The following is a 12,488-nucleotide window of genomic DNA, read 5'->3' as shown; positions in this document are numbered from 1 at the left end:
CCCACTCCAACGCCTTGCCGGATAGATAGGAGATGAGGGCGGAGACGCTCTCGTACCCCGAGGGCGCTGGGTGTATGGTAGCCAGGTAAAGTTCCACCTGCAGGAGGAACCCCTGACACCCGGCTGCAGAACCGTCATATGCCCTCGGGAGCGAGAGCCGTATGCCACTGGGTTCCGGTGCTGAGAGAGGAGGACTGGCCGTTGGTGATGGGATGGTGTGAGAAGGCGTGGGCACCTCTCCAGTCACCAACCGGCGCAGAGTGTTGGACACCTCGTTCATGGCGGCCCCAAGTTGCCGGATCATGGTGTCTTGATCGCAGATCCGATCCTCCAGCGACTTGGGTGCCGCCACTGCTCCTGCTGACTCCATAACGTGGTGTGTTGTTCTGTCAAGGGCTGAGGTGTATGGTGTGTGGAAGTCAGGCGCAGGACACCGAAGCTAGTCCAACAAAGTTTACTGAAGTAATCCAAATGGCAAAATACAGAGAACGGCCTCAACAAAAAACAGAGGCGAGTAAATACGCAAACAGTGCGTAAAACAAAATGACACGAAAACAGGAACAAAACACGCAGCACAACGGACAGGCAAAAAACAACACACAATCTAGCCTAAGCAAAACAAGGAACTTATAGGACAAGTAATCAACACACAAACGGACACAGGTGTAAAAGACAGACGAAAGCAATCACACCAAGAAACATCGAGCGGTGGCAGCTAGTACTCCGGGGACGGCGAACGCCGAAGCCTGCCCGAACCAGGAGGAGGAGCAGTCTCGGCAGAATCCGTGACAATAGGCTTTTGTAGGCTACAGTCCAAGCTATGTCTTCCAAAGATGCAACTGCTGTCGGCATCCAAAGATTATACATTCAACTTGAATAAACGCTTGGAGGTAAGAATGACAGCAGTGGTGTAGCCGATAATTCTTTAACCTATTATGGATATCTACATAGCGCAATGATGTGATTCACACTGCTGCTCTCTCATTTGGCTTTAAGGTTTGTGGATGTTATGGATGGCTGTTCACAAATGTATAGGCCTATGTCTATTTTAACCCAATAATGGTTTAATTGAATAAGTTTAAGTTGCCTATCAATCATTGTTTTTGCCACCAGTGGACAAGACAGTGAAAAATGCACTCTTGCAACAGCTGCATAAGTGCGGATCCCAGGAATAAAAGTTTGAGGGAGTTCCTCCCTTCTAAACTCCTCTGTGGTTTTGTGCTCCACATACTGTCAAAAACTAGTTTAATTTAAGAAGACCACAAGTGTGGCTTTTATTGCTTAATCTAATTCGTGCTGATTTAAACAATTTGTTCATAGGCCTAATGGACACATTCTCAAACTTGTATAGACTTAAACAGCTGCAAATTACCGATATATCGAATGTGTCATTAACAAAAATGTAAACAATAGTAGGCCTATAGCAAATTCAGTATATGGCATTCATTTTTCACATCAAAATAACACTTTTCGGTAGTGCTCAAAGCCATTCCATGAGAGCAGCATTTATTTTTCAACTCAACACAATCAGCTCAATCAGTCCTCCATGACAACACAATCATAAACAATATAGTAGGCTAATAAGTCCTTAGTTTTGGGGTTATGCTCAGGTAAAACAATTTGGCTAATCTATACTTCCAGGTAGCGGCAGGAAGCCTAGCAGTTAGAGCGTTGGGCCAGTAACCAAAAGGTCGCTAGTTTGAATACCCAAGGATAACAATGTGTCCTTGAGCAAGGCACTTAATATCTCCAGGGTTGCCATTGATAATGGCAGACCATGGTCGTGATCCCACTCTCCAATGGTGTCTCAATTAATACGCACTTGTACATAGTAAGACAAATATAAGTACCCACCTAATTATTTTATTTATTAATATATTTTCAAGTCCTATTCTTGAAGATCAAGGGATTTTAAATTAATTGGAATGGCTGGAAATCTGACATACTTTGGTTTTTAATGTAAAGATATAGCCTAATAGTATTATTATCTGTATTAAAGGAAAAGGTGTGGGTATGAAGAAGCCTATAACCCATAAAGTAAAATGCAACATCCATTTATGGCCAGCTATGTAAACTCTATTTATCCTGTCTTCTTTTAATACCTCTTAAGGGTTAAATCATCTAAAAGTAACTGAAAGTAATCAGATTACGTTACTGAGTTTGGGTAATCCAAAAGTTACGTTACTGATTACAGGTAACTGTAATGGATTATATTTAGAAAGTAACCTACCCAACCCTGTTAGGCGGCCACAAAATTGTGAGCTGCTATAAAAAATTGTATTGACAAGTATTTTGAAATTGTGTAACTTATTACAAACTACATTGCATTGTAGTTCAGGCCAGTGAAATACAAATTACAAAATACTCTAAAGTATTTGAAATACTTATTTCAAAAACATGTTACAGAAATACCCCCCATAGGGCTAAGGGAACATAGGGCTGAGGGAACATAGGGCCCAGGCAACATAGGGCTGAGGGAACATAGGGCTGAGGAAACATAGGGCTGAGGAAACATAGGGCTGAGGAAACGTAAGGCCCAGGGAACATAAGGCCCAGGGAACATAAGGCCCAGGGAACATAAGGCCCAGGGAACATCGGCTGCATTCCAAACACGTAAAAGATACACCCTCTCCCCTCAGCCCTCAAATTAAGTGGACACTTCTGATAACGTATGATGAATTGACACTTGCAGGGCAAGGGGCGAGGAAAGAATGAATTCATTTTAAATGGATAGCCCTTGCCTGGAAATGTGTCACTCGTTCATCCCAAGGTTGTGTTTTCAGTCATCATGGAACCACCGGTAGCTGTTGTGTGTACTTTATATGTTCTACAGTCAGTTATGATTGCATTTCATATCTTGGCTAGAAGACAACGCATCCGCATACATCGAATACTAGCCATCTGACAATATCAGGTCAATCGAAAATTACAATGTATAAGTGTGATGTCAGGGAAAGTTGTATGCGCTAGCTAACGTTTCCGAGAGCGAACCAAACGAAAACAACATTACTTTTACGATACGTGTTTGTGCCATCATGTGCATTAGCAGCACAATTTCTAAATGATTTACATTCATTTTTACTTACAATTGTATGTTGACGTCTCCATATTGATGTTGGTTTTAAGTTTTGGCAGACCTTTCTTAGCGGATGTACAATAATCGCGAATTGAATTATGGGGTGTTTCAGACCCCAGAGTGAACAGAATTGTACACTCGCACACTCGATCACAAACGAGGGCTGAGGGGTTTACGTTGCCAACTTCCCTTGCTTGGCTAATTGTTTTGACCGACGGCAAAGATGGCCGCGGGGATTCCCCCAAGGGCATAAGGCGAGGGTAAGTGGAGGAGGGTGTGTCTTTTAAGTGTTTGAAACACAGCCATGGTCCCGGGGATGAAGGCTCGAGCATGTAGCTCAAACAACTGACACAATCTAGTAGAGATAACTTGAATACTTTAGAAGAATTCAAAGTAATTTGTTATTGTTAACATTGCTAGTTAGTTAGCTAGCCAGGCAAGGGGCATTTAAATTCAATGCCGTGATATTGGCACTCTAGTAAATTGCAGATTTTTTTTTATATAACTAGCTTTTCAACAACTTACACAACCTGGTAACGAGCTGTATTTTTTTACTTGCTTTTGGTGAAATTATGTAGATAAACTACCCACATGAGAGAGATGCATTATAATTTTTTTGCTGTTTATCTTCCTGTGTCCCAATTAACTATCCGATCAGAGTGATGGATTTTTTAAAAGCTGTTTACAGCCAATCGAAAAATAAGAGGGCTGTACCTTTAGAACTGACATCATTGCATACCAATTAAAAATAAAGATTCTGGAGGTTGGGCACCACGCTGACCAATGATGAAGTAGTGGGTGGAGGGAGACTTCTAGAAGGGAACGTCGGCAGAAATTGGACACCATTGTGGTTCTACATCGAGGCATTTCAACTGCAGAATGTGATCAAAACGGAGCCAAGATGGCGTTGGAAGAGAGCCAGTGCATAGTTGCATCTTATTGGTCAGGAGGCCGCCCCTAAACTGCCGCGTCACTCCGTCGTCACCAGTTACCACAGCCACCAAGTCATAAACCCCGCCCATTTGTACAATTTATCTTCCTAAAATGTTATTTTAAACCTAACCCTAACCTTAAACCTAACCTTAACCACACTAAACACTATGCCTAACCCTAACCTCAAATCAAGACCAAAAAGCTCATTTTTGTTTTTATGAATATTTACTATGTAGCCAATTATGACTTTGTGGCTGTGGTAACTAGTGACAACCGCTTCACTCAGCTGCGCGCTCCCTGCATCACGCCCCCTTTTTTCCCAGAGTTTTATTTTTTGTGCACAGAGGAGCTGTTTTGCAGAGATGGGGGCGATCCTCTGGAGTGTTTTCTTGTTTGTCTGTTTTATACCTAGCTGTAAAGTCATCCATGTTGGAAAGTCACCCATGCTGGCACTAACCAACGGTTTTATGTAGGTATATATAGTTAGGGTAGTTGTTTTTATGCGCTCGAGCTATTGTTTTTAAGTGGACGTTTATCTAAATGTATTTTTTTTAAACATCAAAAGTTGGACCCTTTTATTCTTTTAGAATAAAACATTAGATATGCTTATTTAAGTCGTCGATGTTAGATTTATCCGTTCGCTATGTTGTTGACAGAAAACCAGGTCAGCCTTAGTGTTTTCACGTCTGTAACGGACTCAAGTGATGAACCGATTCGAGTTGCGGTTCTTCCGTCTGTGGAGCTTGGACTCACCATTGTGTATACCATCCTATATTCGCTGCTTTTTGTGTTTGTTTACTTGCAACTTTGGCTCATTTTGCACTATGGACACAAGCGCTTCAGCTACCAGAGCGTCTTTCATTTTCTCTGTTTGCTGTGGTCAGCGCTAAGGACGACATTATTTTCATTCTACTTTAAGAACGTTGTCCAAGCGAACCAGTTGCAGCCTTTGCCTTACTGGCTTTTGTACTGTTTTCCAGTATGCCTCCAATTTTTCACTCTGTGTCTGCTCAATCTTTATTTTGCACAGGTAAGTGCATGTTCTATATTGATACAAGTGGTTTCAGATGTTGCAAAGTCATGATTTTCCATGTTGCCTGCCACACAATGACACGTCGGTCAAAATTCATCTTTATTATAGGCCTATCACCTAAACATGATTATACTTTTTTTTGTACATGTAGTTTCATGGTTATTTATGAGTGAAGATTGTCTGTAGTAGACAGTATGCATATAATGGCAATTCATCCCTTAGCCTTGGATGGTGCAGACATGTCTTGTTGTTGTGCCTTAAAAACACTTACAAGACCTAACATTATATTGATTCAGTGATCTACAATGCTCAGATGAATAGCTTTGCCAAACAACTCCTTCTATTGTCCTGCCAATGTCACTTTATCATGAATCCCGTCCTGGCTGTTTTCTTATATTTCTGCAAAAGTGAACAACAACATCTTGCAGCCTACTCAGTCAGTCAGTGCTGTTGTTCACAACAGCAAATGCCCAGTATCTGATCATCTCTTGAGACAGTCATATCATATGTTTCTGGGGCAAGAACAGAAGCTCACAGCTGGGGGTGACATTCACTAGTACCCCCAAGACCCACTGTGCTCTCAGCCCCTCTCAGCCTCTCACAACCTGATCAGTCCTCCTGGGACTCCATTCGGTCCATTAATGCCTCACACTTCTTCACCTTCTCTGGGACTCTTGCCAGAATCAGAAACACATTTTATATAGTGGGGCAGCTAGGAGGCAGATTTGGAAGGAATTGTGCCTTTTGTGATTAACACACCAGATTGCACACATAGTATTGCCCCCTGTCATAATTGACAGAGATTTCACAACATCATGTGAGTCATAAGTGAAAAGTGTGTGTTAGTCTGGTAGATGTTTGCTTTATTCAAATGAGGTCTTCATCAGATTTCTAATCTAGACCAAGTAGGCTAGCCCAGGAGTTCCCAAACGTTTTCACTCGGGGCCCCCCTTCGCGTGCGCACATGCACGCCACGTCTATTTCTATGGGCACAAGAACTGTTCACACCCCTCTTGTTGGCGGAGATAATTTTGCAGGTTTAAAGCTTATTTCCAGAAATGCTACACATTTTGTCATGGGGTGCAAAGAAAATGTAGCAGTTGTAAAGCTAATTTTCTTGTGATTCTATACATTTTGCGATGTCTAATGTGTATTAATGTGATATTTGAGTGACTAAAGAAATTACAACTATCTATGGGCTAAAAAACCGAAATGAAAAAAGTTAGCTGATTTTGTTGTTGTTGCATACTACATACTTAAACTACATACTATTTACTCATCGTCGCATACTATTTAGAAGGTACTGTTTAGTAAAATGTATGCCACGGAGTGCTGCATCCGATGACCTGGCATCCAAAATCACCCAACCTCAGAGTGAAGGAAAAGCAGCCAACAAATGCTCAGCATATGTGGGAACTCCTTCAAGACTGTTGGAAAAGCATTCCTCATGAAGCTGGTTGAGAGAATACCAAGAATGTGCAAAGCTGTCATCAAGGCAAATGGTGGCTTCTTTGAAGAATCTCAAATATAAAATATATTTTGATTTGTTTAATACTTTTTTGGTTACTACATGATTCCATATGTGTTATTTCATTGTTTTGAAGTCTTCACTATTATTCTACTATAGAAAATAGTCAAAATAAAGAACCCCTGGAATGAGTAGGTGTGTCCAAACCTTTGACTGGTACTGTATATAAATGAAATAAAATTGCCTAGTACACACGAAAACTTTTCAAATGTTCAAATCAAAAGGCTATTGCACAGAAAAACGTGGACATCGCAAATTCAGAACCGCTGGACAGCAACATAATTAACTAAAGCACTGATCATTGGGAACAAAATCAGAATGACTGCTAAGGCTTGATCCATAAGTTAAATAATTATGTAGCTAGCCTACACAACTAAAACAATCCATATGTTCAAATTAAAAGGCCTGATTAACATGACATCAATAACCCAGCCACATCCCGAGTCCCCGGTGTCGACACATTCAGAAATCAAAAGGTGGTTTAGTATTTAGTTTAAAAGCTCTGACGAAGGCCAAGAGAACAATAAACACTTTTCAGTGAGAACAGAAATCCAATTTGGGTAAAAAATGTAGATTTTTTTTTCTTCTGTTCTCAAAGATGTACTTGGGATCATTTTAAGGAGAACAAAAACGACTTAGCCTACATTAGAACACCATCGCAGAAGCTTCGAGCATCTTCCCAAATAAGTAGCTTAGTTTTGTTGTTGGCTACTTGAAGAGAACTAGGGCCTATCACTCACAGCTCACCTCTTCCAATGCATTGTGGAAAAGTGTGCATCGAATTCTACTAGATGAAGGGCCTAAATAAGTATAACATCCTGGCATTAAAACCGTACTCAATTTTCGAAATGTCGCATACTATTAAACATTCTATTTACCCATACTGAGAATGCTTTAAGCGTGATTGCGTTGTTTCCCGCTATTCATAGATTTCGGTAGCGCATCCCCATATCTAATTGACCAGCTGTTGTCAAAGCTGAAATTAGTATGACAGCCGGGCGTTTAAAGTATACTCGATTTTCGACATGTCGCAGACTAATAAACTAAATGTTTTCTCATACTCAAACGGCCTACTATTTAGGACGCATGTATGGGTATTCCGGCATGGACATGGTCTTGCACTCTCAAAACTAACCTATAATAAAAGTGACTGGTAGCCAGTGTAGAGAAGCTAAAATCATGTCATGTGCACTGAGTGTACAAAACATTAAGAACACAATCCTAATATTGAGTTGCACCCCCCCTTTTGTCCTCAGAACAGCCTCAATACATTTGGGGCATGGACTCTACAGGGTGTCGAAAGCGTTCCACAGGGATACTGGCCCATGTTGACCCCAATGCTTCCCACAGTTGTCAAGTTGGCTGGATGTCCATTGGGTGGTGGATCATTCTTGATACGCACGGGAAACTGTTGAGTGGGAAAAAGCCAGTAGCGTTGCAGTTCTTGACATAAACCGGTGCGCCTGGCACCTACTACCATAGCCTGTTCAAAGGCACTTCAATCTTTTGTCTTGTCTATTCACCCTCTGAATGACACACATACACAATACATGTCTCAAGGCTTAAAAATTATTCTTTAACCTGTCTCTTCCCCTTCATCTACACTGATTGAAGTGACATCAATGAGGGATCATAGCTTTCACCTGGATTCCCCTGGTCAGTCTATGTCATGGAAAGAGTAGGTGTTCTAATGTTTTGTATACTCAGTGTATAGTCTATAGTTATGTATAGGCAAATCCCATTCAAAAGAGTAGATTGCAGAATCAAAAGCCAACCCTCCAATCATGAAAATCTCCTCACAATCACTAGACTATTCCCCTGGTTCCCACAGCCCAAACCTAGCTTGTTTGTCTAAAGTGACTCTCACATCTGAAAATACTTTGATCGGTTCCCGTCAGATTTTCTTCTCAATGTAGGCCACAGCAGTCCCTCTCACACTCCCTCTCGCTTGTCTTTGTTCCACTGTGCACTGACTCACTGCGCACAGCAACAACAGCACCCCTCAAACCTTTAGGACAATCCCTACTGTGTCCCAGAGCAGTACTGGCAGCCTCTGTGTGGCATAGGCCTATGTTCATTGCAGCTGTCCTGTCCAGGCTGACTTTGTGTTTATTTGACAGTGTTTCGCTTGGAGAGGAGCAAAGAGAGGGGTGTTCGAGTGTTTTTTTTCTCGCTGAGTCTCAGCAAGCCAAGCTGTTGTTGCTCAAGCGAGAGGCTGCGAGTGCACTGATACTGCCAGGGCTGTGCATTTAAACGCGGTAGCCAATCAGAAGGACCTGCAGGATCATTACATCACCCCCTTTCTCAGTCCTGTACTAGGCCTATTCCAGGCACAGCAAATGGGGTTTGCAGTATAGGAGCGAAGAAGTAAAGCGTTCTCACATAAATATAAATCATCTTAAGTTTCTCAAATGTATTGGCAAAATACAGACACTTTCTTGTAAAGATGGATAAGGATGTTCATAGTGGATTGGGTGGTTGTTGTGTGAGGGAAGCGTTAGATCTCACCTGGAAGCATTACGTTGCCATTGGCAATGACCTCAAAGAGGGATGCGCCAATTATTCATAATCTGTTCAATGGATGTTCATCATGAGTTGGTACCTGCTGTTGCAATTTGCAAATCACACATGCCCCAATTAGTTGATGATTTGTGTTTGTTTGTCCATATGACAACAGTTCTTCTAGTTGAAATATTTGTAAAATGATAATTGTGGTAATCCAGCCCAGTTGGTGATTTGGCTCATTTCTGTTCTTTTTCTAACATCACATTCCATCAAGGGCAAGCTAGGGCTGGAGTTCCTTCCAAAAGGTGTTTGTGTGTTGTTGTCTGTGTGTGTGTGTGTGTGTGTTGCGTCCATACTCGTGCATGTACGTGCGCAGCCCCCACACTTCCACAGAAAGGTCAGGTGTCAAGGCCTACTTGTCCTCTTTTTCAACAATACAGCCATGCATAAGGTGTCATGTGTGTTTATGTTCCCCTTGTCAAATTCTCTACCTCCTCCCCTCCTACCTAATCCCAGGAGATAGGGGCTAAGTGATGACCAATATATTTTTCAGATTACACTTTCAGCAGCTCTCATGGCTGCGTGGCAGAAATGCATTATGGCTCGCTGTGCCTTGACTACCAACTGTTTACATTAAACAGCCATTCCCAGATGCATGAGATCTGTGCAAGTTGTCGTCAGGCCTGACGATTTTTGTATTTTAATTAAAAATTTTAGCAGATGCATGCATTACTGGAGCCCTACTGGCTGCTGTGTGCTATTACAGTTCAGCTGACATGTGGCGTTTGCAACGGTGAAAAGAAGCACAGAGAAAGGGAGAGAAAGCAAAATTGAAAAAGAGAGAGAGCAATGTTAAAAAAGGGCAGACAGAGAAAGAAAGAGGAGGGAGAGAGCGAGCTAAATGGTACCTTCTTGACTACAGACTCTTTGTTATCAAAAGGCATGTCATTCTCAGCCCAAACTGAGAAATATTGATTCAGATGCTAAAAAGCCGCCTTACAACTCTCATGGGATACACTCTTTTTCAGACACCTGAAAATAAACAAGTGTCAACAAGTTAGCTGGTGTCTCCTTGCAAAGATAATGAGTTCCGACTGTGGATATCCAAGATCTTAGATTTTGGGATTTCAGGAAAGGCAGAGGTTTAATCTTTTGACTCCATCTGCTCAGGCAGATTCGGCATGCAAGCCCTGATGATATTGATGATCTGAGCACAGAAGATTCAATAAGAACTTCAAGATTCAACGAGTGTTGTCATGAAGATTTTTTTCACCACCGTTGTTTACTCTGATTGGAGTGGTGTTCAAAGTGGTATTGTGAAGTAATGTGTAACCATCTAGGCCAGAGTTGGCACCATGGCACAGTATTGGCAGCCAGAGCCCTCTGAATTCTACAGATGTGGCTGTGGGATACGCTCTGGGGTTGGACTGGTCTAGGATCTATGATCAGCTTCCCCTCCCCTAATCCTAACCTTAACCATAACTGGGGAAAATACAAAACTGACTCAAGATCAGTGTCTTAGGGCAACTTCACCCTACATACACAGTGGAAGTGGGTAACCAGGCCAGTCCAACAGAGCGCTGATTCACCGATATTGTTTGTTTCGTTCGGAATACAAGGATTCAGGAATGCAAACTTGGTGTTGGAGTCATGTGCGGCCAGGCAGTCATGGGTGAACAGGGAATACAGTAGGGGACTAAACACACACCCCTGAGGGGGCCCCCGTGTTAAGGGTCAGCATGGCGGATGTGTTGATGCCTACCCTCACCACCTGGGGTGGCCCGTCAGGAAGTCCAGGATCCAGTTCCATATGGAGGTGTTCAGTCCCAGGGTCCTTAGCTTAGTGATGAGCTTGGAGGGTACTATGGTGTTGAACGCTGAGCTGTAGTCAATGAATAGAATTCTCACATAGGTCTTCCTCTTTTCCAGGTGGGAAAGGGCGGTGTGGATCTGTTGGGGCAGTGTGCGAATTGGAGTGGGTCCAGCGTGTCTGGGATGATGGTGTTGATGTGGGCCATGACTTTCAAAGTATTTCATGGCTACAGATGTAAAAGCTACGGGGCGATAGTGATTTAGACAGGTTACCTTGGTGTTCTTGGGCACAGGGACTGTGGTGGTCTGCTTGAAACATGTAGGTATTACAGACTGGGTCAGGGAGAGGTTGAAAATGTAAGTGAAGACACTTTCCAGTTGATCAGCGCATGCTCTGAGTACGTATCGTGGTAATCTGTCTGGCCATGCGGCCTTGTGAATGTTAAACTGTTTTACTGTCTTACTCACATCGGCTACGGAGATCGTGATCACACAGTCGTCCGGACAAGCTGGTGCTCTCATGCATGGTTCAGTGTTGCTTGCCTCAGAGCGAACATAGAAGGCATTTAACTAGCCTGGTAGGCTCGCGTCACAGGGCAGCTCACGGCTGGGTTTCCCTTTGTAATCTGTGATAGTTTGCAAGTCCTGCCATCATCCGACGAGTGTCAGAGCCGGTGTAGTAGGATTCGATCTTAATCTTGTGTTGATGCTTTGCCTGTTTGATGGTTTGTTGGAGGGCATAGCGGTATTTCTAATAAGCGTCTGGATTAGTGCCCCCTACTTGAAAGCGGCAGGATTAGCCTTTAGCTCAATGCCTGTAATTAATGGCTTCTGATTAGGGTATGTACAGTGGGGAGAACAAGTATCTGATACACTGCCAATTTTGCAGGTTTTCCTACTTACAAAGCATGTAGAGGTCTGTAATTTTTATCATAGGTACACTTCAACTGTGAGAGACGGAATCTAAAACAAAAAATCCAGAAAATCACGTATGATTTTTAAGTAATTAATTTGCATTTTATTGCATGACATAAGTATTTGATACATCAGAAAAGCAGAACTTAATATTTGGTACAGAAACCTTTGTTTGCAATTACAGAGATCATACGTTTCCTGTAGGTCTTGACCAGGTTTGCACACACTGCAGCAGGGATTTTTGCCCACTCCTCCATACAGACCTTCTCCAGATCCTTCAGGTTTCGGGGCTGTCGCTGGGCAATACGGACTTTCAGCTCCCTCCAAAGATTTTCTATTGGGTTCAGGTCTGGAGACTGTCTAGGCCACTCCAGGACCTTGAGATGCTTCTTACGGAGCCACTCCTTAGTTGCCCTGGCTGTGTGTTTCGGGTTGTTGTCATGCTGGAAGACCCAGCCACGACCCATCTTCAATGCTCTTACTGAGGGAAGGAGGTTGTTGGCCAAGATCTTGCGATACATGGCCCCATCCACCCTCCCCTCAATACGGTGCAGTTGTCCTGTCCCCTTTGCAGAAAAGCATCCCCAAAGAATGATGTTTCCACCTCCATGCTTCACGGTTGGAATGGTGTTCTTGGGGTTGTACTCATCCTTCTTCTTCCCCCAAACACGGCGAGTGGAGTTTAG

At 42.8% G+C, this 12,488-nt stretch overlaps 1 protein-coding gene across 4 annotated transcripts in view; it reads left to right on the top strand.

Annotated features, from left to right (window-relative positions):
- The first annotated feature begins 4,366 nt into the window (after positions 1-4,366).
- LOC311103116 (G protein-coupled receptor 137Ba-like) overlaps positions 4,367-12,488 on the top strand; it is a 72,428-nt gene continuing 64,306 nt past the window's right edge. For all 4 annotated transcript variants that reach the window (XR_014610062.1, XM_084144653.1, XM_084144652.1 and 1 more), the window contains exon 1: positions 4,367-5,039. Coding sequence is in view for 3 of the 4 variants with exons in the window: in XM_084144653.1 (XP_084000779.1) it covers positions 4,653-5,039 (387 nt within the window). In the remaining variant the exon portion in view is untranslated. The remainder of the gene's footprint in view (positions 5,040-12,488) is intronic.

The sequence above is a fragment of the Coregonus lavaretus genome (assembly GCF_964263955.1).
Source record: "Coregonus lavaretus genome assembly, chromosome: 27".
Classification (NCBI taxonomy): Eukaryota; Metazoa; Chordata; class Actinopteri; order Salmoniformes; family Salmonidae; genus Coregonus; species Coregonus lavaretus.
Note: the sequence above shows the minus strand (reverse complement) of the source record. Positions and strands in the feature narration are given on the sequence as shown.